At 42.2% G+C, this 25938-nt stretch overlaps 3 protein-coding genes across 6 annotated transcripts; 1 reads left to right on the top strand and 2 right to left on the bottom strand.

The window, feature by feature from the left end:
* Nucleotides 1-1964: 1964 nt before the first annotated feature.
* LOC113029807 (Golgi reassembly-stacking protein 1-like) lies at nucleotides 1965-8009 on the bottom strand. 3 transcript variants are annotated; one of them, XM_026180820.1, is made up of 9 exons: nucleotides 7724-8009; nucleotides 7102-7182; nucleotides 6332-6535; nucleotides 5482-5568; nucleotides 5239-5369; nucleotides 4997-5141; nucleotides 4532-4643; nucleotides 4318-4440; nucleotides 1965-2950 (listed from the first exon to the last, which is right to left on the bottom strand). In XM_026180820.1, the coding sequence occupies exons 1-9, from the start codon at nucleotides 7787-7789 to the stop codon at nucleotides 2682-2684; spliced, it is 1218 nt and encodes a 405-aa protein (XP_026036605.1). In that variant the 5' UTR covers nucleotides 7790-8009; the 3' UTR covers nucleotides 1965-2681. The 3 variants fall into 3 exon arrangements, with proteins under 3 accessions (XP_026036605.1, XP_026036606.1, XP_026036607.1); XM_026180821.1 differs by having other exon boundaries at nucleotides 5003-5141; XM_026180822.1 differs by having other exon boundaries at nucleotides 5027-5141.
* A 1405-nt stretch (nucleotides 8010-9414) lies between these two features.
* LOC113029230 (elastase-1-like) lies at nucleotides 9415-11078 on the top strand. The gene is made up of 8 exons (XM_026179996.1): nucleotides 9415-9448; nucleotides 9539-9633; nucleotides 9775-9881; nucleotides 10028-10156; nucleotides 10279-10415; nucleotides 10508-10650; nucleotides 10761-10910; nucleotides 10998-11078. Exons 1-8 carry the CDS (start codon nucleotides 9415-9417, stop codon nucleotides 11013-11015), a joined length of 813 nt encoding a protein of 270 aa, XP_026035781.1. The 3' UTR covers nucleotides 11016-11078.
* Nucleotides 11079-12922: 1844 nt separating this feature from the next.
* Nucleotides 12923-25721, bottom strand: csrnp1b (cysteine-serine-rich nuclear protein 1b). Of its 2 annotated transcripts, XM_026179646.1 has the most exons (6): nucleotides 25641-25721; nucleotides 25138-25490; nucleotides 18786-18984; nucleotides 16763-17022; nucleotides 16371-16667; nucleotides 12923-16266 (listed from the first exon to the last, which is right to left on the bottom strand). In XM_026179646.1, exons 3-6 carry the CDS (start codon nucleotides 18964-18966, stop codon nucleotides 15274-15276), a joined length of 1731 nt encoding a protein of 576 aa, XP_026035431.1. In that variant the 5' UTR covers nucleotides 18967-18984; nucleotides 25138-25490; nucleotides 25641-25721; the 3' UTR covers nucleotides 12923-15273. The 2 variants fall into 2 exon arrangements, with proteins under 2 accessions (XP_026035431.1, XP_026035432.1); XM_026179647.1 differs by lacking the exons at nucleotides 25138-25490; nucleotides 25641-25721 and adding an exon at nucleotides 24246-24362.
* Between the last annotated feature and the right edge of the window lie 217 nt (nucleotides 25722-25938).

The following is a 25938-nucleotide window of genomic DNA, read 5'->3' as shown; positions in this document are numbered from 1 at the left end:
AACTTCCTAATGAATTCAAACCCCTCAGAGTGACAGTCCCCTTGCATGAATGAATGTAATTACAGCCTGTACATTGGTGGTCTGACACACAGGCACTTTCCAGGATTATTCCCAGGCTCTGAGAGAACACACTGTGAAGAACACCGCGTGATGCATGTATGCAAATACACCTCGCAGCACTTCCAAATATAGTCTCCATCCCGACAAAATATTTGTGATTAGGGTGGGAAGGTGCTGAAAGCAGAAAATAGAAGTTGACGAGCGTGTTCGTGGTGTGGATTTGTGACCACACCTGAACAGATAAGCAGCAGTTTTTAGTATTTAATCTTTATTTTTTACATTAAGAAGTCACTATAACACTTTATTTTATATCCCTTGAACATCCACACATCCAAATCTGACCTACTTCATGTGACAGCGCCGCACATTAACCGAGCCACAGGAACAGCATTATGTGGAGACGTGTGACTAACGTGCATGCACCAATTGTATGTTCACTCTCTTCCCCCTTGTATTTATACCTTTTTCATCCTTTCCTTCCATCCATCCTTCCCTGTAGTTATTCTGTTTCACAATTTGTCATGCTGCAACGATAGGCTGAGGCAACGGGCACTATGCTGGTGCCTGTGAGCCGAGCCTCTTAGGGGTTGAGATAAAGTTAAGCTGACGTGTGGGTTCAGCTGCGTCACAGCGTCCTTTGAAACAGTCTCAGGGAGAAAAAAAAAAAAAAAAAAAAAGGAAAAAAGGAAGGCAAGGCATGTTCCTCCAGAGGTGGCACCTCCTTACACTCCTCCTGGCATGCAGCTGCTAGCTTTTGCCTTGGGCTGCTTCATCTAACCTCACATAGAAGAGAAGAAATAGCATATCTCCCCCTCCTGAGTGAGACTTACAATGGACACCCGCAAACACCATCCAACCCTGCACTTAAAACGTGCTGATTTGACAAGCCTGACATTTCTGGGAGATGTCCACATTGCTGCTATTAAATCTCCAACAGCGAGTGGACCCAAAGCCACCAAGTTAATTCCTATTTATATAAGAAATACAACAGATTCACAGGTGTGCCAGAGGAAAGCTTCCTTAGGAACGCCATTCCAGCTCTCATTCTGGGGAGAAAAAAAAAAAAAGACAAATCCATCTCCTTCTCGTCTTTCTTCCCCCCACGCACAGTCTTTTCTTTCCCTTCATGCCCATCCCCCTCTTCAGCGGAGGATTGGAGTGCCCTGGTAAATAATTGAGGCATATTCCCTGTCTGCTACTGTAGCTTCCCCCTAATGCTTATTTATTTACATTTTTTCTTTTGGCATACTTCCAAAGAATATTTGGTTGTCCTGATCTAGCAATAAAAAGTGATGAAAATAAATTGTGCTTTGTTTTCTGATCAATAGCTTCTGGAGCCCACGTATGATCACACACGGATTGCTGGATATAGGATCAGTTTAAAGAAATGTAAATAATGGACTACATAACCATTCAAGTTCCCATCAGTAAATTTCTATTGTTTAATATCTGAAACCTCAAACTATTTCTTTTCCAGCTAAATAGGTTCCTGAAACTGACCAAGTATTTGTTCATGGCAAGACTGGATTATCCAAAGTCAATAGGAAGAGGAAAGCAGCCGGATCAAACAACAAATATAAATAATTCCTGCATAATTTTAAGAATGAGATGTGATTTATTAAAATAAAAGTTCAGAAACATCTTATGACTCATTGAATATATGAAAATGTGCAATCTGATTGGACAGAATTTTAGGAGCTGCAAGGGGAGATAAACTGGCGCCAGCTCAGTGGAGAAGTATCGTGAGGTGTTTGCTGACATCTGCTGCCTCAAAATATGAACTCCGCTGGGTGGACATGACTCATATTAGACACAGGAAATATGTCTAATGACATTTTGATTTAACAACAGCATGGACCTCCCCGCCCAAAAAAAGAAAGAACAGAAACCAAAACAGACTCATGGAGGTTCATCTTGAACATATATTTATAAATAGCTGTATATTTTCAATTCTTCCATACAAATCAGAGACATGATCTAACTAAAATCGATTAAAAGAGAAGAAACGGAAAACAATCAGAGAGCTGCGTCACACACGGCCCACTCATTCACATTAGACAGAAGATTTTGACCAAGATTAAAGGCAAAAAGGCTTAAATAGGAAACGCCTGCGATTAAATCCTTCTGTATGAGTAACCACGAGAAAGTAAAAACAAACTTTAATTAAAACCTCTTTTTTAAAAAAGGGAAAAGAAGTCCAGGTGTGACACTTAAGTCAAACATCATTAATCTACAGTGTGTGTACTGTGTTACAGTGGTTATTGTAAGAGCAACAAGGTAAGGGTAATTATTATTTTTTTTACCTTGGGCTTTTAATGTGCACACCAGGATGGTTTTAAGCAGCATGACATCTTAACTAAGGCTTCATCTTGTTTGATGTTGAAACATACAGTACGCCTAAACTACAGAATACATTCATGTGTATTAACTGTATGCATTCCTAGAATTTCAAGTCAACATAAATGTGCAATTTAGCATGCAGCAGTGGCACTGGTATGCAAATGCAATTCTTTTACAAAAACAAACAAAAAAAAAACAGCCCCAGTGATAACAGCTTACAATCATTAACGGCAGCTTTTCTGTAACATGGTGTGCTCTTGAATATTCTTTATGAAAGTCAGCTAACTGCCTGGCCCAGCAGGCTCAAACACCTCTTCGCTCACAACCTCAACTGAGCTTAAGGGCTCAGAGTTAGCATCTGGTACCTTGGGGATTGTTGTGATACTCGGGTTTTCGGTGGTAATTTTGAGGCCAGCCATGTCTTCAGCAGTCTCTCTGATAGGAGAAGTGCTGGCAGTCAGGTCTATACCGAGCTTCTGCTCAGGTTCCTGGATGTCTGGTTCTCCTTGCTTCTCTGGAAATGAAGGTCTTTGGTCAAAAGATGAATAATCTAATAATAAAAAAAAAGAAAGAATAATACAATATTGTTAAGGTTATGGATGGTGAAACCATGGGAAATTGCTCAACTTCCTTGGTCTGTAAGGAGATATTTAACAATAATTAAGATCAAATCTCCTGAGCATCCTTTTATGACTTTTGTACTTCAATAGATTACATAACCAAAGCTCAGACTGCTGCATTTCAGACCGTGACCACTGATGGAAAGGACTGACCTGCACCTACTGTTTAAAATGCTAACTGAGTTCTTGATAACTGATATCACATGGCACATGGAAATCAGTGCATGTAGACCCATAGACATGGTCAATATGCTCAAGTTCAAGCTCTGCATCAGAATGAAGAAGAAAGGTGATTTAAATGACTCTCTGTAAAAGGGAAAATACCCAGTGAGCATCACTTCTCTGGCTGAAAATGCCTTGTTGATGCCAGATGAGAATATTTAAAGTGCTTCATGGTGACAGGAAGGCAACAGCAACTCAAATAACAACTTTTTACAACCATCGTAGGCAGAAGAGCATCTGTGAACGTACAACGTGTCAAACTTCGAAGGCCACTCTTGTCAGCTAAGAATGGGAAACTGAACCTACAATTCACACAGGCTCATCAAAACTGTACAATAGAGGTTTTGAAAAATATTGTCTGGTCTGATGAGTTTCCACTTCTGCTGTGACATTCGGCTGGTTGGGTCAGAATCTGGGGCAAACAACATGAAAGCTTGGATCCATTTTGCCTTGTTCATGCTGCTGGTGGTGGTGGTGTTGTGACGGTGGGGGAAATTTCTTGGCACGCTTTGGGCTCGTTAGTATCAGTACAGTACCCCGCCTTCTGATGGCTGCTTCTGAGACAATAACGCGCCATTCCAGTCATCTTAAACTCCCTTCTTGAACATGACAATAAGTTTATTTTACTGAAATGGCCTCCCCAGTCACCAGATCTTAGTCGAAGGGACTTCACAACTCTGCAACAACTGTGTGACGCTGTCATCTCAATATGGACCAAAACCTCTGACAAATGTTTCCATCTCCTTGTTGAATCTCTGCCATGAAGAATTAAAAATGTTCTCAAGGTAAAATGGGGTCCAATCCATTACCTAATGAAGTGTTCAGTATAGACCACTTTACCTGCTGTAAAACGTATATCTGTGAAAAAACACTTAACACATTTGGCTGGAGTAGTTTTATTCTGCAGTAAAATAGACTAATACAAAACCACTGCATTAAATGACTCCTTAACTGAGAGGCGTATCAACAATAGCTGGTTTTAATCGTGCTTATTTTTCTTCTCAATCGGGATGCCATCATAAACACGTAATTGCTCTATTTAGCCACACAATTTAATCACGTATGAAGTACTTACCCAAGCTACTCTGATCACCTGAGTCATCTCCATAATTAGCAAACATGGAGCTGCTGCCTTCCTCGTTAGTGGAAACAGTGGCTGATAAATCTGAAGTCGGTGCATCGAGTATGGTGAAAGCATCTGAAATAAGTACAAAGCAAATGCCCATTATTCCGTGTGAAAATGCATAATGTGTCAAATGGATGAAAATGTCCTGAAGTGATCCTGTTACCTCGGTCTGGTGGCTGCTGAGTGGGTGAAATTAAAGACTGATCTTGCATGCTTTTCTCATTTTGATTCAGTGCTGCTTCGGTAGATGGGCTACATTCATCGGTAGAAGGCACCTAAGGAGAGAAAACTGGAGGTCACAAATACCTCTAGCAAGTTTCAGTTAAAGGAGCAGTTTGTGGGATACAGTGGCATCTAGTGGTGAGGTTGCAGATTACAACAAAGTCAATACACCTGGCCTCACCTTCCGCTTCTAAAAATGTAAGTGAATACTAGGTCGTCACCCCCGACTGAAAAAAAACTGAGCTAGTGTAGAAGGTGGATCCCTCCTGTAGTAGATATGTAGGTCTCATTTTAAGCCATAAAAAAGATTATTCTTTTTGTACTTCTCAACATGATCCCTTGCTACCAATAGATGCCATTACATCCTGCACAGCTTAATAAATAAGCAAGAATAAGATACAACAACCTTCACCTCAGTGTGCTCAGTTGCAGCTACCTCTTCACTGCTGCCAGTGAGCACTGGTTGAAGAACATTTTTATTCTGGGCGTTAGGCTGAACTGGACGAGTTGGAATTCTGTGCAAGTATCCATAGCCGATCCCACAGCCTAAGCTAAAAAAATAGGGAAAAAAACCCACGGGTGTTGACATGGCAATATTTATCTACATGCTTTGATTTAAATAAAGATAAAAAAAAAATCAATGCCAACCTTCCCTCGCCTCCCCACGCTCCGTTAGGAGTCACCACTACCTCTCGGCACTGATCCGTCTTAGTGTTGTACACCAAAAGCTTCAAAGGTTTCCCCTCGTTGGCTTCAATCAAAGAAAAGAAATCCTCGGACTGCAGACGTTTCACACAAAAATAACGTTTTTGTTATTTCTTTTAATAATGTCTGCTAGTTAAAACAATTATTTCTTATTTGGAATAAAAGTCAAAAGACAAGAAATCTTACATCTTGTAACACTTGGTCAGCTCCAACTATGAAGTCATTGTATGCATCCAGGCCTGCGAGAGCGGCGGGAGAATTTGGTTCCACTTCCTAAAAGTTTTTTTAAAAATTCTAAAATCTACCAAAATTATTAACATTTGCAATTTTAAGGCCTTTGAACACAGAATGCAATGATTTTTCAGACTCACTTATTCTTAAGGCAACTGTTCAATTCAAATTTGCAGGATTTATTTTTTTTATAGTTCGGATCAAGCTCGATTTTTCATATTTTTCCACATAGGAATAAACAGATCTGACCAATCAGACCACTACATTTGGCAACAAGTGTGCTCATTGCTCAGCGTATGCACCAGTACTGAATGTGCAATGATATGGAAATAGTAAAAATAATACTATTTTACCTCAGACAGACAGCCAGACACTGCTCCGGCTAAATCAGCTCTCTAAAATTATTTCTGTACGTCCTCAGATGTGGTTGCAATTTTGCCAAAAAGAGAAAGCAGTCGAGATACAGCTTCAACTCCTGGATCAAACCAAGAAATTTTCCCTGCTGCTGTCCTCGCCTGAGAATTGGATGAACCCGGATTCTCACTTTCTTCTTTTTCTTGTTTAGAAACATCAGAATCATCTCATCATTTCTTTCAACTTCATTTTTTCACACAAAGCAAGACTTTTGTTGTGTTTATCTGTTATACGGCAGGTTTGGATCCAAAACAGGCTTTTTTTTTTAGAAAAAATGGCTAAAATCAGAATTTTAGCCATTTTTCCGCATACATTCGGTGTGCAAAGGCCTTTAACCTACAGTAACCAGCAAAGGGTGAAACCTGAGCGAAGACAGGTAGATTTAACTTACCAAGACATGCCACACATTCTCATTGGCTCCTTCAAAGCTGCAGAAGCGGACACTAGCCCCCAGCAAACCCTGACCGCCCCACATGTTACTGGGTGTCACCTCCAGCTCCCTCACACGCTGGGTTTTGGAGTTATACACTTCAAGTTTGACTGCTTTTTCCACATTTGCCTTCAGAAGATCCTTCAGCAGGTCGTTTTCCTTATTCTGGAGAAACAAAAGGAAAAAGGGCTACTCCAGCTGCAACTGTGCAGATGCGTTTTCTTTCATGAAAAAGAACATGAAATGTAATTACTGCCACTCTTCCAAATGAGGTTATTAATAAAGCACTGAAAAACACTGGATTATCTCATAAAGGCAGTACCTCAAAATTATGGAAATCGGTGTTTGCCTGCTGTGTCCTACCTGCCGAGTACTTTGCTTTATATACAGAAAAATGGGTCTTGAAGATGGTTTCAAAACAGACTACAACTTGCTTTTGTCCTATTAAGTTGATTGAGATCTATAAATATGTTATTCAGCTTCATAACGCCTTTTAAAATAAGTTTAGAATTTAAAAATGTTTTAGTTTTTAGCATACTTTCAAATACAATTGAATATATGCCACATTCACAGCTACGTTGCAGGGCTTTTTTGGCATTTTCATTTTGTCCTCAACTCGTCATTTTCAATTACAATTCATACCTGAAATGTCATAAAGATAGAAGAAGTCAATATTTGACACCTAGTTACTCATTTTAACCAGGAGTGTAGTGACACAGGAGCCTACTCACAAGTCGGGCGTTTCCTATAGAGAGAATGAAGTCAAAGAAAGGCTCCAGACCAGCCTTCAGAGCAGGAGAGTCCTCTTGAACCTGAGAATAAAATAAAATTACTTAAATAATTAAAAATATTAATAATAATTTAAAACACAGAACAGAAAACTTGACATTTGGTTTGACTGACAAACAGCACAGTGATATTATCGCCCCCCCTGTGTCAACCTAAGATATTGCAGTGTCCAAAATTTGGGACTTCTCAATGAGACGAGGTACCCGCTTTCTCGCGCGGTTAATATGTTATATGCAACTTTGAAACGTGCCATAACTAAAGAAAGTTTCTATAGTGACTGTTAAACTATTCCATTTCCCAACAAAGGCACGGGGGTTGGAAGTGTGCCAAATGCCACCTCATCTTCAACATCATCATGGGCGGACACCATTCAAGCTGAGCTCACGAGTAACTACAGTTACACGATAACCTGTCAATTACAGTCAGGCTCTGCGTAGATAGATAAAGCAGCAATTATGGTTCAAAGCACAGTTAACAAGTCACTAAGCAAAAAATGTATGAAAAGTGAGCTATAGGGACTAACAAACCGCGTGACGTGTAACCTTGCACTACTTTCTAACGTACCCCGTGGACATGATATCCACAATTAGCTCCTCCGTCCGACAGTAACGAGCTCTGCGGTAACCCCATTGCCTTCAGCAGTTACGTTTTACTAGTTCTGACTAAATGTCACTAAAGCAGACTTATTTCAGGAGTCATTACTGGTACATACACTCCGCATACAAGCTAGCTAGCCAGCAGCTGAGATAGGTTGACAGCAGGCGCTGGAGAGCCAGACAAAGCTTATAAATAATGATGACAGAAAAATCGAGTTTCTTCTTCCCGATTTTCATATCAGCAGCAAACAAGCTGAGTTCGATTAGCCGTCCTTTACAGGGTGTTCTACGCGGTTGCTTAGCAAAACATAACGCCATGCTCATTCATAAAAAAAATGCCACTTCCTGTTAAGTATTTAGATATTTTAGGCAATAAAAAAACAAAACAATAAATTACCGAATATATAAATAAATAAATATTACATAGATTTGACAGTTTGTTGCCTTACTGCGCATGTCTGTGGGAAAAGTAATTAAAGATGACAACATTTATGAAAACGAAATACTATTCTTATTCATATTCCTCTCGCCCCTCGTCTGTCCTTCAAGTTCGGGTCCTGGGAGCTTCAATACACACACACACACACACACACACACACGTGTGTGTGTGTGTGTGTGTGTGTGTGTGTGTGTGAGAGAGAGAGAGAGAGAGAGAGAGAGAGAGAGAGAGAGAGAGTATTTTATTTAAGTCTAAAACAAAGAAAAAAACATTTTTACAGTGAACCTCATGAACGATGCAATTAACTTTGTATGGCGTCTTTCCTTTGAAGATGGAGAAGCCATTTATATATCTATTCTATCTTTAAATAAAAACATCGTGATGGTCAACATTGTTATCTCACAGCAAGAAGGTCATGTGAGGTTGCATGCTTGTGGGCACTCTGGCTTCATAGTCCAAATACATGTGTGAATGTGTTAGATCCATAGATGTGAATGTGACTGTTAATGGACGTCTGTATCTCTGTGATAGACTGATCCATTTAGGGTGTACTGTGCCTTTTGCTCCATAACAAGTGGGATAGGCTCTAATTCCCCTATGACCGAGAATTAGATAAGCAGAAGAAAAAGAACTCATGTATACACTTTTGTATACGGTAGTTATACTGTACATTTTTTATTATAATGAATACACGTGTGTATTTTTATTGAATTATGATTTAACTTTTCATTGAATATTCTGCTTTTGTCTGTTTTGTGTTGAGTGTACAGTGTACAGACAGAAGGCAGCGGAACATTTTCTTCTTTACCTTGGCCGTCGATCATTTCAGACTTTTATCTGCTGTAATATTTGTCTTGAATGCACACCTTTCACAGATGGTTTGGTCGACTCTGCCATCACTAGACAGCACCTGTTCTTTTCCCACCATGATAAAATAAATAAATTAATTAATTAATTAATAAAGTTCTCTTGTCCTTAAAGTTTTCTGAGTTGAATGAAATGCAAATGTACATAAGTCTGTATTTGTAAGAGTTTCACACAGTGGTGGATTGCCACACAAAGTCTCACACTTCTCAAACTTTCAGCTTTTCATAGCAGTACATTTAATGTGAATTGATCCACATGGACTATTGATACTGGCTGGTAACTTAACATCTGCCCGGTTTCCCAATCTCAAATGGGTATAAAAGCAAACTGCAGCTTGTCATCAGTGCTCCAACATGATGCGGCTTGTGCTTCTTCTGTCCTGTATTGGTAAGCCCACCTGACTTAAATAATTTTCTGTGCCTATATTTTCTGAACGTTAAAACTATATTACCACATCTGTCCATGTGTGTGCTGAAGGGCTGATTTGTGCCAAAGAACCTCTCAACTACAAAGTTGACAATGAGAGGGTGATAGGCGGCAGTAATGCTCAACCAAACACATGGAAATGGCAGGTAAATCCTCTGAACACTAATGATATTTTTATTTTTCTATCTTTTGATGCAAATAGGTTTTGTACTGTAGTTTTAAAATGCTAGATTTAGAAAAAAAACTCCATCTCCACCATATTTTCATATATCTTTAATATTTCACAGGTTTCTGTGCAGTATGATCAATTCTATGATGGCTCATTCTACCACATGTGCGGAGGATCTGTTGTTGATAGCTTCCACATCATGACTGCAGCTCACTGCATCCTCAGGTTTGGGCTCTGACCATGATTATTCTTAATGACACCATTTCCTTTGTGCATTTTGTAATATTTTAAAGTCGATCTTGGTGTCTCCTGGGCTGAACAAAAGAGTGTAAGTAAGCACTGTACTTATGTTTTTTCCATGTCCTTCTCAGCCCAGATGCTAGTCAGTACCGTGTAGTGGTGGGTGAGTATGACCTGTATAAGTTAGAAGGCAGTGAGCAGTTCATCCATGTGGAAAAAATTACAGTCCACCCTGGCTGGAATGGTGATCTTCGTTATGGGTAAGTGGCAGCATGTCAGATCACCTCTCTCAATTAAGCCTCATTTAAATATGAAATGTTAATCTCAGCAAACAAGCAACTATTAAAATTATACAACTCTATCTTTGGTTATTTTTTCTTAGAAATGACATTGCTCTCTTGAGACTCGCTGGTCCCATCTATGACAGTGGTTACGTGGCTATAGCTAATCTCCCCTACCCGGACCAGACACTGCCTCATGGCTTCACCTGTTACATCACCGGCTGGGGATTAGTAGACTGTGAGTACACCTGGGTGCTAAATGTACACATATACACACCCTATATGTGGATGTAATAAAAAGGTTCCTGCATTCTTTCTCCACTGAATCAGATGGAGGTAGCCCTGCCATCCTACAGGTGGCTCCCATCAATGTGGTGGAGCACTCGGTCTGCTCCCAGCCCGAGTGGTGGGGCAGCATTGCTCTAGAAACCATGGTGTGTGCCGGAGGGGATGGGATCATAGCAGGCTGCCAGGTAGAGGAGGTTTCGCCTCATGCTGCAACTATCATATTGTTAACAACAATACTGTGTTAAGACATTCTCACAGTCATTGCACGCTATGTTCTTATTGTTATCTGTCCCAGGGCGACTCTGGAGGTCCTCTGAACTGCTTTACTGATGGAGCCTGGAGAGTCCACGGTGTTGTCAGTTACGGCCCATCTGGTATGTGCAACCAAGTGTTCAAACCCACGGTCTTCACCAGAGTCTCTTCCTTTGAAGACTGGATGTTTTCAGTGAGTCTCTTGATGCCTCTGTGCTTTTGTTTGGCGACTATAATCTTATAAAGCGTGACTCATTATTTTATCTATTTATTTTTTCAGGTTATGGGTCTTGCTTAAATGGCACCGCATTCCTTACAATTCTCAAATGCAACCTGCAAAATAAAATTGATGTGCATCTCATTCATGTTCTGCGCAGCAGATATTTGCCTGTAGTTCTTGAATTTGCCAAAGGGTGGCAAAACCACCTCATGTTCTGACCAAACAACGTCCTGCTTTTCTCTCAGAATCAGATCCTTTTAATGGCATTCCGGTACTTTCCCACAATTTCAGAAACACATTTTCTACTGAATGCATTTGCTGTTGGTGTACTCCTTTTGCGACCAGTCCATACATGTGCCACAGTTTTTGTTTGAATACCAACACAGCGGCTACGGTTGTGACCTCCTGACCTCCCGAACCACAGTTTTAGTTGATGGAAAATTTCTAAGGATGTTTCAAACTGAGAACCTCTTTTTAAAAAAAACAGGCTTAAGTAGCAGTGAATTACAAGGACAACTGGAATATTCTTGCATGGTGTACCTGAACACCCTGTCCCAACAAGCAGAAAACCTTTTTTTCCCTCTCTTTTTAATTGTGGCCAAATGCTATATGTAGTCATAGGCTCAACATTTCCTTCTTGTCTGGAATTTCTGGCCATATGTTTGTGGTAGTAGTCAGGAGACTTCTGCATGACATCATATAAAGTGTTTTTCTCCACACCATGGAGACCAAAAACCACAGATACATTCCAGTGGTTTACATTAGAACCTAACAGGAATGTTGTTTCAATAGATTTAAGGAGAAATGTCAATTTTCTTTAATACAGTAGAAGAAAATGGTCTTAATGGTTTCCCAAATAGAAGCTAAACTAATATAAAAAAAAAGTTTAGTAAGCAATTAGATCCCTCTGAATTTTTCATTCAGTTCAAGTTTATTCATTTGGCAACATAACAAGGCCTCAAGGTTCTTTTTACTCTAACGTAAAGACCCGAAAACCCCAATTGTCATATGATTCTCTATGAACAAGCACTACATGACGCCAGGAAGGAAAAACTCCCTTTTAAGAGGACAAAAATCTCCAGCACAACCAGGCTCAGGGAAGAGCAGCTGTATTGGGAAAGAGGAAGACAGGAAAAAACACAAACTATGGGAGAGAGATGACACAATGTAAAGGCATGCAGCCGTGGCATATAAGCACCTGTGGGAAGTCCCCCAGCAGTTTGAGCTTGCTTCAGCATAACCAAGGGATACTTCAGGATCACAGTCCTTTCAGATTTAGCTTTAAGTCTAATCTTAAAAGTAAAGATGGCGTCTGTCCCCTGAACTTTCGCACAGAAGCATTTTACTAAACGTTACGGTCGTCCCAGGGTTTACACATTTGTGTAAAACACCAAATACGTCCTGTTTGACAGATCTAGTAACAAATTGTCAATTGTAATGTAATCGTTGTTCTTTTCTAATGAACAACTAGATTAACTTGGATCCTGTGTTTTTATTGTAATGAGTGGTAAAAACTGCAGTATGGAGAGCACAATTAGTTTTTTTCCTTTGCTAGAGGTTTCACCACCACTGGTGTAAAGTAGCAGTGTACTGTAGATTACCTGAGCTACACATAATTTGAAAGTACATTAGTGTGCTTATTTTACTTTTGCTACTTTTAGCTTCACATGTTTAATGCAAACCCTGACCCCAGGAAGGGTTTGTGTCTCTGGCTGGAATTGAACCAGAAACCCTTTGCTTGGCAAACAGATGTGCAAACCGCTACACTTCTTGCAATTATTTGCTGGTCTAGAAAGGGTTAAACCAATTATAACACATATTTTTGGCTTATTCGCTAAAATATATTATTAATATATCAAGTATACCCCCTCCCACCAAAGAAAGCTAGAAATAATACCCCTAGGAGTTTTTGTCCATGCTTTTTCCCCCAACAATGCAAAAAGTTTACTTTTCAGCATTTTACAAAGACAAAAAACAGTCAAAGATTTAGAAAACATTTTTTTTATTATTATTATTATTATTTGGAGGGACAGGCTGTCAAAATGGCGTAGATGAAAGACACTGTTTCTGAACAGCAGGTTAATGTGTGAGTATGTAAAAAAAAATTAAAAAATTAAAGCAGCTTTGTTTGCTCTGCAGGACCATTCAAGCAGAAATATGTACAACACAAAAGGCAAAAAAAGTAAGACAATTTCTTTGAAAACAATATAAATTGTACTGTAATACATTACATTGAACACTCACTGTTGCCATTTCTTCATGAGATTTGATGTTTTATACAAGAGAATCAAATGCCTGCTTGCAAAAAAAAAAAAAAAGAGTGCCCTCTTCATGGCATAAGAACATATATTGGATGGACTTCAAAGTAATCAAAAAAGGCAAAAAAGCGAATAATACAGTTCCAAAATGTGCACTCGGCACTTTTTCAAAGTATACAATTAATCAGAACAAGTTTTAACAAACAGGACCTGCATGCATAATTTCTAAAGGGTCCAGAAAGGCTGTTGAAACAGCTGTAGAAAGGGTGAGATATGTACATTGACTCTCTAGTGTCCCTCGGCTCTTCACACAGGTGACAGCACAATCACCTTTGAAAGGTCTCGTTCAATAATTAATGAGGCAACTCTTCAATTTTCAGGGTTTGCGCGTGCGATAAAAATTGTATAATATATGCAGTTTTTATGCACAAAAACCCTTTACATGTGTAAGTCATAACATATCGTAAGCCAAGTCACAGACTTCCAAAGAAATTCAGAGTACAATCAAATTGATCTTCGCAATTTACTTAGTTTTAGTGGCATGTCTCTAAGATATCGAACCATAAGGCTGCCTATGAAAAATACTTCAGAATGCTGGAGAGCAATAACCTTCATAAGTATACATTTCTCTATAATTCATATATTACAAAGGTCGACCCAGATTGAAAATTACTCGCTTTTGCTTAATAAAATATTCAATTTGTCAGTGATTAGAATTCTTTTGTCATTCTACATAAATTAGTTAGAAAATATTAGTGTAATTTTCTATGTTTACATTATAGGCAGCAATACAACAGAACCATAATTTAGTTTCAGTGATTAGGGAGATTCCACAGTTTTCAGTCCCAAAGCTTAAATGGAAGCGCTGTGCACACTCTATTAGCATGCATGGCTCCCCCCGATAAGCAGGCACATCCAGTAAACTTTACAACACCCCATTTTATTGCCAGGCGTCTTAAATTAAATAACTAGTGAAATAATGACATAATAAGTTATCCAAAAAAAAAAGAAAAAAAAAAAGAAAATAGTTAAACTGTAAAAGAGAATAGATATTAAATACTTGCTGATGGACTTGTGATCCCATTTCCCATAACAATGCCTAAATGTGATATGGACAAGGAAAACAAAAAAAAAAAAAAAAAAAAAAAAAACAGGAAGGAAGATTGCACTTTCAGGTGAAATATCAAACCACAGTGCTGCTTGAGTGAAAGTAGGCTTCATCAGAAATAAATAAAAGGAATTCATAAAAGGAAATAATTTAAAACAAAAGTAAAAAGACAATACAGCTACAGCTTTTAAATGGCATGAGCATTATATCTAGTTACCCTGCTCATAAATATGAAACTCCGTCATGTTAGCGTTTAACTGTTGAATCGATCCCGTTCGACCAAAACAATGCCTATTCATACATAACTATTTTTTTTCACAGATAAAGTGCTGATCAAGGAGATTTTAGAGGGATTTTATTTGTACCATAAAAGACCCTTGGGAGAGATCTTGAGGAGAAAGAGTCCACTAGCTTTAGGATTTAACACGAGGAGGACCCCTTCTACTCAAGTCGTCCGGGTGTTAGCCTAAAATCTAGGGCGCGAACAGGTTACCATTTGACTCTGGTTTTCATATGAAGGCCATCACAGCAAAGGTACATTGCCTCCAAAAGCTAGAAAAAAATCCCTGAGGTGCACATTCAGCTGTGTTGAGATTCCCAACCTGGCCCCAGAGGGTTCATTCCCATTTAGCGTATGGTTGGTGATCTTGGTTTGGTTAAACAAGCTTTCTTAGGAATTGAGAGCCACCACATCTTTTTTATTATTATTTTTAATATGCCTGATCAAATTGATATACGTTTAGTATCTCTTTCAACACTAGCTGCCGTCTCACACAGCAATCATTCCAAACTGCTTTGCTTACAATTTTGAAGGCAAGTCTGGAATTTTGAACGTTTATTAGGCGAGAGGGAAAAAAAAAAAAAAAAAATCAAACGCAATCACAGCTTCCTCCAACACTTTGACATCTTATGTGCATTTTCAAACCTGCGTTTTTCTTGCACTGTCCACAAATTTTTCACCTTGCGTGGGTCAAACTTTCACAGACTCCATCACAGACAATTTCATGGCTTCCTCCAACAGCTGATTGTCTGTAAAAGTGGCGGGGGGTTCTGGGACGGACTCTGAAAGGCCAATCAGCGACTCCAGGAGGCAGGTCCCTGGGTCACTGGCTGCAGGGAAACTGGGATAACTAGGCAACTGAAACTGAAAAAAGTTGTCCATGTGCTCGTACTCCTTGAGGGAGTTGTAGAGGGAGGTGGGCCCCAAACAGGGGAAGCCATCGAAAAACTCCAGGTCTGACTCAGACGAGAGGCTCAGCTCCATGTCGTAGCTAGCTGAGCGATCGACTGTGGGAGAGGGCGTGTGTGGAACACTACAGCTATGGAAGAGAGCGTTTCCCTGGTTGGCATTCTCATCCAAAAGTTCTGAAATGGCTGTTGCTCGATTGTCTGTTTGATCGTCCGAAGAGTCCAGCAGTGCAGCGTCTATATTGTCATTCTCATCTGCAAAGTCCACCATACTAAAGCTACTAAACGCCTCCGTAGATGGCTGCTGTTGCTCTTGCTGCTGCTCTGGGCAACAAGTGTCTTTGTCGCTCTTATCGCCGCTGTCCTTGCTACTTCTCGAACAGTTTTCTGTGTCACTGAAACACAGTATGCGGCTCAGGCCTTTCTCATCAACATCCAGCTGGGCGCTGGGCTCACACGGACCTTCGCCTGCCTCCGAGTCCTCACTCTGAGAGTCCGACAAGTCTGTCATATCGCTGCTGCAGCTGTTCTCCCCAGCTGCTGTCATCTCTGAGCTGAAGGGGAAGGAGGGCACTGCTGGTAAGGGGGTGGCACCGGTTGTGTTCTCCTCATCCTCTTCTGTGCTGGACTGCTCCTCCAGCCTCTTCTCCAGCTCCAGCTTCATTATAGTGTGGATATAATGCGTCTGTACCCTGGTGGAGTTGAACTCAATGCGGCCCTCCATGTTTCCGCATCCATCCTTGGTACATCCGCATGGAAAAGAGGAGTGGTCCATCTGCAAGAAGTAAAGAAAAGTTCTTAAATCATGCAACAGAAACTCCTAAGTTGCTGTGTCTTGCCCGGGTGCTCTTGATAGCATGAAATTGTTGGGGCTCTTACCTGACATTTGATGCCAGCCAGGCTGCAGCTGCAAGTCTCAGGTTCGCAGAACCCCTGACAGTCGCAACCACAGTTCTCCCTGGAGAGCCTCAGCTCGTGCAGCTGCCTCTTTTCCTCCTTGTCGATCTTCTTCACACCAGCCGCTTTGAGCAGCGCATAGCGGCGCTTGGACGTGTAAGGCTGGAGAAAAGAGCCCTCGTCGACGTTGGCTCCACTGATGTCAATATCCTGCTCTGGGATGTCATCCACTGTAAGTTTTTCGGCCTCCTCGCTCTCCTGGGTTCCATTTTTTGTCAGCTGAACACAACAAAAGGAACAAAGTTTATTTGTCATGTTGAACAGGCACAGTTTCATAGATCCCTTAACCACTGCATTTCTTTTATGGTGCACACCTTCAGTTTGAGAGCTTCCAGTTTCTCTTCCCTGAGTCTGTTGAGGAGTTTTTCCCGACGCAGGAGCCGCTGCTCCACGGCAAACTCTGCGAGCGAATATGTGCGGAGTGCACTGTGGCGTTGCATCATGCCCAGAGTGCATCCTCCTCGGCTGGGAACACTGGTGAAGCCCTGGCACCGAGGGAAGAAGAACACCGTCACCTGGTCAAACGTCACATTGCCCCGCCGCGCTCGTTTGGATTTCTTAAGGATGGACGTTGCTATGGATGGAAAAAAAAAAAAAAAAAAGAGGCAGGATTAGAATACATGATGCACAAGTAAGAGAGGATGCTCTAAAGAGGGGGGATTCTTACTTTCGTGCCACTAGATGGCATAATTCCCCAGCACTTGTACTTGAGAGGTGTATAAATGCTGCTGAACAGACTGTAAAAGGACACCCCTCTGATTCATTGCTCCCGCCTTATCATGTACCCAATTAAAAGACACTGCTAACAGGACTCTAACACGCTTACATCCTGTAAAGTGAAACCTACACTAACCCAAGAATCCATTTAGCTTTGTAACTTGCCCTACTGTGCGACAAAAAAAACAAAAAAACAAAACAAAACACCCAACCCAGGAATTTCCCTTTGTTGGCCAGGAAAGTGGAGGAAACAGAGCCGCCAGGATCACAAAAGTGGGGAGTAAATGCTTGAGGCTTCCAGATGGGGGTGAAGGGTGGAAGTGTAGCCCTAAGGGCAAGAATAAAACCTGCCCACCCGGGTCTCGCTGCTAGCTGACAATCCCCACAAATGGCCCAGTAACTGAAACGGGTCAAAGGTTCTCTCGCTGTTAAAAAGTGCTCACGATCTTTCTATACCCAGACAAATACAATAAAACCATATGGGAGCCAAAGTAGAACCATATGTGGGAAAAAAGCCCAATTATTCAAGTTTTATTATATATTCCACTTCCTCCACCCAGGAATATTCAACAAAACTTTAGAGACTCTTTTAGAGACAAGCAACTTTTTCCCTTCTGCCTGAGTCACCAGAACTTTTCGAATCTACAAGCCACATGTGTTGGACATTACAATTATTATTTGGTGGGGAGATCCTTGTAGACTTCTAGTTCGCCCTGAACTGGCCTTAAAAGACACAGAAAGCTGGTGTGATACCTGAAGCTTGGAAAAGTAACCTTTTACCTTAATAGAGGTAAGCGGCACACAATAGTTCTACTATGTGGTCTGATCTGCTGCTTGGGGTAATACACATAAAAATAAACTACCAAGGTACAGCTTCACATCCATCATCTTCTCTGCTGTGTCTAGCAGTCACTTCACAATTTCTGTGTAAACACTGGATTATAATGATCCAGCCAATCTGCTCCTTCAGATGTGTCTGCACGCCTTTTTTTCTTGATTGTCCTACCCCCCCCCCCCCCTTTTTTTTTTTTTTTGTATCCCTTCACCCACTCACTTTCAGCACCTGTGCTGGGTGCACGCCCGGGCTTCAGACAAGGCTCTGTGTGTTCCCAGCCTTGGCAACCTGCCATGCTTCTCTTCCTGGCTGCCTGCCCCACCATCCTGGAAACCTCACAACTGTTTGCCCTTCTCCCGTACACTGCAATCCCTTTCCAAGCCGGTCCGTCCCCTAAAGCTCAGCAGACGCACCCAGGTCGAGACACAAAACGGCCCAAGGCCGCGCGACCCACATCATGCAAGAAAAGGTGAGGCTGTGCCTGCATGCGGGGCTTTGAGAAGAAGGTGGCGATACAGCCAAGGTGAGCAGCCAGTGCATAATGTGATTAGCCATTTTGCAGCTTTAGGGCATGAAATCAAAAGAGGTATTCATTGCAGAAGTCTGAAATCATTTCTGTGAAGTGTTTCATGGCCTTCCAGCTGCCTAAATTCCTTAACCTCTCCCCCATTTATCTAAGTTTGTTATCAGAGTCTCAGCGGATGTTAAAGGCAAGAGAATGCATTATAAAAACATGTGCCATCAGCTCTTTCTGTGATTTATTATCGCTGGAGAGAGATACTCACTGTTGAAATTTGTTGCCGGGGAGCTGGGGTTGCTGGGGGTGGAATCCAGGGTGTCCGAGAAGCAGCTCTCCGCCTCCGAGTCCCAGCCTGAGCAGGCAGAGGAAAGGGAAGAGGGCGACGGTGAGGAGTAGCATGGGTCCTCATCCACCTCCTCAAACTTCCTCTTGAGAAGCCCACTCATGGCGTTAGCGCAAAAGATCTGCAGCAAGGAGGAGAGAAGGAGACGAATTAGCAAATTACTAACAGTTATTTTAATAAATCATCACCGGATCTTTATTTTATTAACCCAATAAATTATCAACTGTACATTGTCAGGCTTTTATTTAAACAAAATCAATGGTACAAGTGAGTCATGTATGCATACCAGTCTCCTGCTACTCTCAGTTGAGAACAATGGCACAGGAAGCAATCAATCAGTTCCATTTGCCTAAGTCAACAATTAGCGAACCCTTCACCCTCTTCTAAATCTCATCGGCTCAGCAAACGCATAAATTAAGAGAGACGACCAAACAGAGGTGACCTGACATTTTATTTTCTAATCAGTCACTTTAAGCAGCCCTTGCAATCAAATATGCAGTCCGAAGGAAAGCAAGGGCAATTTGCCACTGGTCATAAGTAACGTGTCCACATAGAAGTCATTGAATACATGCGCAGCTACGCATAGGCAGAATGTTTTGTTGTCCACATATCCAGAGCTGAGTAAAAGATAGAAAAGTAAAAAAATAATGCTTTCAGTGGGAGGGAGTGCTGTCTGCCCTCTAATCTTTAAAAATATTGCCCAATATCACCTTTCCAAGTATAAGATTTGTCGATGTGTTTAATGTTTATTTTTGTCGGGCAGCAACACTTTCAAAGCTCGACTAAATCCCCGTCTTTTTCCAGGCAAAATTTCAAAAAGAGCAACCGCTGACATGACAAATGAGCAGATTTGATGAAAAGCAAGGTTGCTGCTTTTGTGTTTTATGGTTAAGGGATACAAATGTGTCTCGTGACCTTAGCAAACACCAAACAATCTAATCTTCCCAACTTTTGAGAAGTTGGGAAGATTAGCAGGCGATGCTTGCTGCTAGACGGCACAGTTTATCATCACTGCGAGGACGAGCCCCTGCTATCTTAACCAGGGAGGGAGGGAGAGGGTGGAGGGAGGGAGGAAGGAAGTGAAGGGAGAGGTAGGACACAACCGGGCCGTGCTCCAGCACAGACACTCCCTCAGATGATGATGATGTGGAATGGGAAAAGGAGGCTTTACCTCGTTTCACCGTCAAACTGCTTACAAATCTTTCAACATTGCAGCTGAATCACTTTGATTTTCGTCATTTTTTAAAAACATACTCTTACTAAACACAGTACTGCACACACGTAAAACACCCAAACATCCTTCCAACAGCTTAAAATGTGACCATTGCTCTTTAGCACACAGCCAATTTGTCAGAAATGCTCCAGTGACTTTATAGGAACTTTGAATCCATCTGCGATCTGCATGTCTTGCTTGTCTCATCGGGATGTCATTACTCAAAGAACAGAAGAAAAAGAAGAAGATCTGGAAGCTGGTGTACAAGGAAAAGAGCCATTTTCTGCATGCAACAGAGAGCAGTTATGAAAAAAAAAATCCTTATGACAAGGACAAAGGCAAAGTCAAGGGCAAGAGGCTGACACCTTCGTATAGGCAGTGGGTGCATCTTTGCAGATGTACAGGGAGGGGGTTATTGTTATTGCTGCGGTCAGATATTGTTGTCCCCAGTGCACGCTTGATGAATGAATCACCTTGCAATAGGTCAAGCCAACTCACACTGTCGCTGCAACAAACAAAAAAAAGCTCCCTTCCACACTGTAGCCTTCACATTACACAGACAATAAGAGTGGAGGAAAAAAAAAAAAAAAAAAAAAAAAAGGAGGGGGGCACTGAATCCCCCCCATCCTATCCTTCAGCTTACTCGTGCAAAAAAAATAATCTCAAAATGCCTTGTACACGTATAACTAATATTATGACATGATGATGGGATTTGTCTTGAAACCATTTAGAAACACCTGGGTGCCGCATCTGTTGCTTTGTGTGTTCCCTTATCAGACAACATGTGTGTTCTGAAAAACACCACAAAGCTCACGTCTCTGTGCACGCAGAGCACGCGAGGGTTCACCTTACAATTCTGCCACCATTCCCAGCTCCAGTTCCCAGAAAAAGAAAACCCCACAAAAAAAAACAAAGCTGTGAAGCATCCTCCAGGGAGTGCATAGCGCCAGCTAAGCAAAGTCTTTTTAATTAAAAGCTGCAGTGAGGCAGAAGGGGGGGGGGGGGGGGGGGGGGTGCGGGAGAGGGAGAGAGAGAGAGAAAGAGAGAGAGGTGGTGGGGGGGGGGGGGGGGGGGGGGCAGTGGTGTCAGAACTGGGTCATTGTCTCTTGACTGCAGTCTACCTGACACATTGATTTGTTAATCCTGTTCAACGGGCAGAAACAATGGCGAGAGGTTAATCCTGGCAAGGGGACGGCTTGTAGTCAATCTGGAGCTTCTCAGCCTGCTCAGCCGCTGCACCCACTGAACAAGGCCAAGAGAGCACAGACAGCGGATGGAACAAGGGACCCGGGGTGAAAAAAAAAAGAAAAGAAAAGAAGAAAGGAAAAAAAAAAAAGAAAAGACATTGCGTAGTGACTCATTTGCAAAAGGGTGGGACAAAGATAAAAAGAGAGGAATTCGGCGCTGGCTCGTCAAGAAAGCGGTGCCTGTGGATGTCTGCTCTAAATGGAGAATGGATGTGATCGGACAGCCGAGCCAGAGAAGGAGCGCAGCATGTTTTCAGCGTGCGCTAAATTATGCATCACTGTCATTCCATCAACCGCACACAGGCAGGCAGATAAAGGACGCATCCACCGAGGTGCTCCCCAGCCAGTTGTCACAGACTTGGAAAGATAAATCTCTGGCGAGGAGATTTGTCACCAGAAGCACTACACAGCTCAAGTCAGATGCATAACTATGTCAGTTGAATAAGATTATCTTGATACATCCAGCTACGGGGCTGTTTGTACGACTTTAGAATTTCAATTCATTTTGATTTTAAATCTGCAGACAGCCCCTCAAACCCTTTTATGAAAGAGTATTCAATTATTTGAGAAGGATGTAAAAGAGTTTGAATTACTTTTAAAAGGCAAAATGCCACGGTAAATCTTATCAAACTAACTTATCGGAAAGCTTTAGTTTAATCAGAATCACAAAAAAAGAACCAAATCATAAAAGCTTTCTTATACACATCTTTGGTTTTGCACAGATATCAACTTTCACCCTGTTTGAACTGCTCCCGTCTGCCCCTCAGCCATCAGGACAAGTCACAGTTGACTTTGCCCCCTCGCACCGCCTGTCCAGCCCTTTTGCAGCTGATAACCGTGTGGGTGGGAGCGACAAGTTGCACTAATCTTAGCCAGCCGGGAGCATTTACATGGCACACTGACAGCCTTGTGCAGTGTCTGAATGACTGACTGAGTGCTCATAAAATGTGATAATGATAAGCTTGGGAGCCTTCCCGTGTGTGTAGAACCGTGGCTGGGCAGGACAGCCCCTGCAGGCTTTCAAGGTATTGCACCTCTCACTTCCAGTTCTGACACCGAGAGGACGGGAGATAATTGATCAAAGCCGTCAAGGTGACGGATGGGCTGGATTCCAGCTCCTGCACAGCTGGGGGAAACACTGGCTCATTTCTTATGAAGTCAGCTGTTAGTCAGAAGCGCTCCACCTGCTGGAACAATGCAGGGAGCGCTCCCGCTTTCTCCTCCTATAAGCCTGTTGTTCTCACCGAAGCCGCAAAGCTTGCTGTGACTGTGCCACAGAAACATTCTGTTCCTCTGCCTTGACCCGTGCACAGCGCGATTCCAAAAAGGAGAGGTAGTGGGAAGAAGGAGGGAGGACTGTACAAAACAAATAAATAATGTCATGTTTCCAAGCCACAGGAATTCCATTCTGGCAGCACTGCTCCCGCAGTAATAGTGGAAGAAGAACACAGGCTCTATCTAACCCAGATGTGTTTTCTACTGCTAACCACTGGAAAGTCCTACTCCCACTAGACACTTGAGCCAGCCACCTTTCCTAGCCACACCTGACAGGGTATTAGCTTGCACGTGGACTTCACACGCCCCAGGCTGCCATTAATCTGTTATGCAGAGCAAACCTAAATGTCCAGGTGATGCTTGCAGAGGACTATTTACCCACTGTTTGGGTTGCTTTACTCCTGCTTTAAAGGGAAGGCTAAAACTGTTTTTTCCACTCTTTACCTCGAATGGCATTCACTGTGCAGACAAAATGACATGCAGCTTTGATTTTTCTGTAACACGCTTGCAAATAACAGAAACTGTGCCAAGTGCACAGCAGCAAACTTTGAGAAAACCTCTTTAGAATAGCAGTTCACAAGCAGAAAACACACAGCTTTTGGGTGTGTGTTTGGGTGGAGGGAGGGGGAGTGGCTTCGGGTTCAGGGGTCATGCTCCAGTCTGGGACACTTGCTGTATGGAATGCTGAGAGAGGACAAAGCAGATGGGAGCTCTCGGCTGCTGTGTTGGAGGCTGTCAGCAGGCTCCGTGTTACCCCCTCCCCACACACACACACACACACACACACCCCACTCCACCCTCGTCTCCAGGCACAAAAGCGTGGGGCCATCCTGCGTGACCAAAATGAAGCAGGCACAGAGAACCTTGTCTGAACCCAGCATGCGGCTGCTGCCTCTCCCAGCTGGGGAGACAGATACTAAAAGTGTGCATGAGCTTCCTGAGGTTGTGAAACATGCACTGCAGTGCACAGGAAGTGGCCATCCAGATTATCTGTGCTGTGTCTGACAGCTGCAGGCACCACAAGGCAAACTGAATGCAGGATCACACGATGGAGATGAGGCAGTTAGGATGTGGGGATGTTATTCGCTGTGCTGCGAATTCCTTCAAATCATTTGAGAGGATTTGGGAGTGCATTGGCAGTTTTAATAAGGAGGCAGCAAACAGGTCAATTGTTATTTTAAAGAGGGACGTGGGTGCAAAATGTGTGCTATAAATGGAAAATGATGTTAAATAAGCAGAGACAATGACTTATTTAACACATCTGAAACCTCCTTGGACATTAAATGCACAGCACCGAGTGCTGTATTCCTTCTCAGTAAACAAAGGATCATTCAGCTCTCTGTAGCCTAATTCCAAAAAACATGATTCCAAAAATGATCCGGGTGAGGTCGCGCTAGAGACGATTAAATCGACTCAGGCGCTTTATCGAAAACAGACACTGTCCAGAGATTAAATAAATAAATAAAAGCCCCAGAGGGCAGTGTTATACCTGGAAAAAATAATAACATTAATAAATCAAGACCTTTGGATGAGAATAATAATAAAAATAAACCACATTGACATCATTTTCTCTTTATAGTACTTAAATGAATTAGAAACTTCAGTCATTTACGCATTTTAAAAGAAAGAAGAGAAAGGTCCACATGCCGTGATGGAAAACTGATCAAACAATGAAGGAGCTCCGCATTCCTTGTCCACACCTGGCTCAAAGACTGAACTGTTACCTGCATGTGGCAAATCGCTAAAATCCCCCCCAAAATTAAAAACCTATAATTATATCGGGTCGAATAGGCACGTCGTACGAGTCCAGCCGGCTCTCTCCCCCAGCTGACCCGATCATGCCTCATGATTAATGCTAATTCTAATGACAGCAGCCCTGTCAGCTGTGTGCTCAGATGTAGTGCCTTCAGGAGTCGCTCTAGTTACAAGAGGCGCACCAGCGCCGCCGAGGTGAACAAGAACAACTCCGCACGGGCTGAATACACAAAGCCGACCTCATCAACAGTTCAGATCACCTAAATGAATCCGCAGCCGAAAACCCACAGCGGTGGGAAGCACGGCTTTCCCGGCGTGAGCCGTGAAGTTTGTAAAACGCTGATTAATCAGCGATCGATCTAAAAACAAATAAATCAATCAATCACCAAGTGAATGAAGCGGGTCGTGGAATCTCGCGTTTAAAAAGAAAATCAGTTAAATGACTTTAATTCTTTCCAGTTACCGTGAATACCAGCACCCGTGTGCTGCCACCAGAAAACAATTCATTAAAACTCAACTTTAACTAGCGGGGGCCACCACAGCCGCGTCCATTTCCAATAAAGCGTCAGGCAAAGTGTTCAAAAAGAAATCAAGCGAATAAAACCCTACCAGAGATGACACGCATAGACACAAACCGCACAGGGCATTTAAACGACTCCTGACACACGAGAATAAACAGTCAAACTATCTGGCTTCCCCCCTGCTTCCCTCCGCTGAGGTTGAACGCGTAAATTACGGTGTTCAATAACCCAGCAGCGAAACTCCCGATTCTGTTTGTACTCACCACCAGTTCAAGTATCCGATCACCATCAGTCACCGAATAGTCACGCTGGGTAAAACAGCCGACGGGTGTTAACGGTGGAAGTAATCCAAATGGCACGAATAAACGTAGCGCTTATCCCCCGCGTACACACAGCCTTTTTTTTATTCTCTCCTATTGTCTGTGCCTCTCTGCCGCACGGGGTCCGTACCAGCTGAAGCGCTTCCCTTGTCTGTAGCAGACTGCCGAGAAGCGCAGGCTTTTTCGTCAGTGGAAAACTCCCTCCTGGCGTCTAGTCTGACGCAGGCGGTGACACAAGGAGGCTGCCCACGCCGCTTCCTGCCCGTCCTTCTGTGTTTGGTTTGAGCCCTTACTACCTGCGTGAGAAAACTCAATTGGTCACTAATTATAATAATAATGATAATAATAATAATAGCCTGGGAGTAGTAGTAATAGATTGATGAAATAAACAGAATAAAATACGTTTTTCTTCTTCTTTTTATCACCCTTTTTAAATACATACTCACTATTATACACTCTAAAGGCAGTTATAGGAATCCCCAGGTTCCTCTCTATATTAGCAGCTGATGAGCAGTCACAAACTGTGTGATCACCAGGCAGATAAAAGTCCTGCTATTGTAACGTGGGTGGTGCCTAAATGTTGTATACGCTGTGGCTTATTTCCAGTTAAAGGAAAACACTGAGTAAGCTGCATGAAATTCTGACTCAGTTTCTTTTTACATGGAACGCAAAAGTGAAGTAGGCTTTAGAGGAAACGCCACCTCTTATCATAACCAAGCAATCACAACTACTGTCCTGGAATGA

This window comes from Astatotilapia calliptera, chromosome 9 (genome assembly GCF_900246225.1).
Source record: "Astatotilapia calliptera chromosome 9, fAstCal1.2, whole genome shotgun sequence".
In the NCBI taxonomy this organism is placed as follows: Eukaryota; Metazoa; Chordata; class Actinopteri; order Cichliformes; family Cichlidae; genus Astatotilapia; species Astatotilapia calliptera.
Note: the sequence above shows the minus strand (reverse complement) of the source record. Positions and strands in the feature narration are given on the sequence as shown.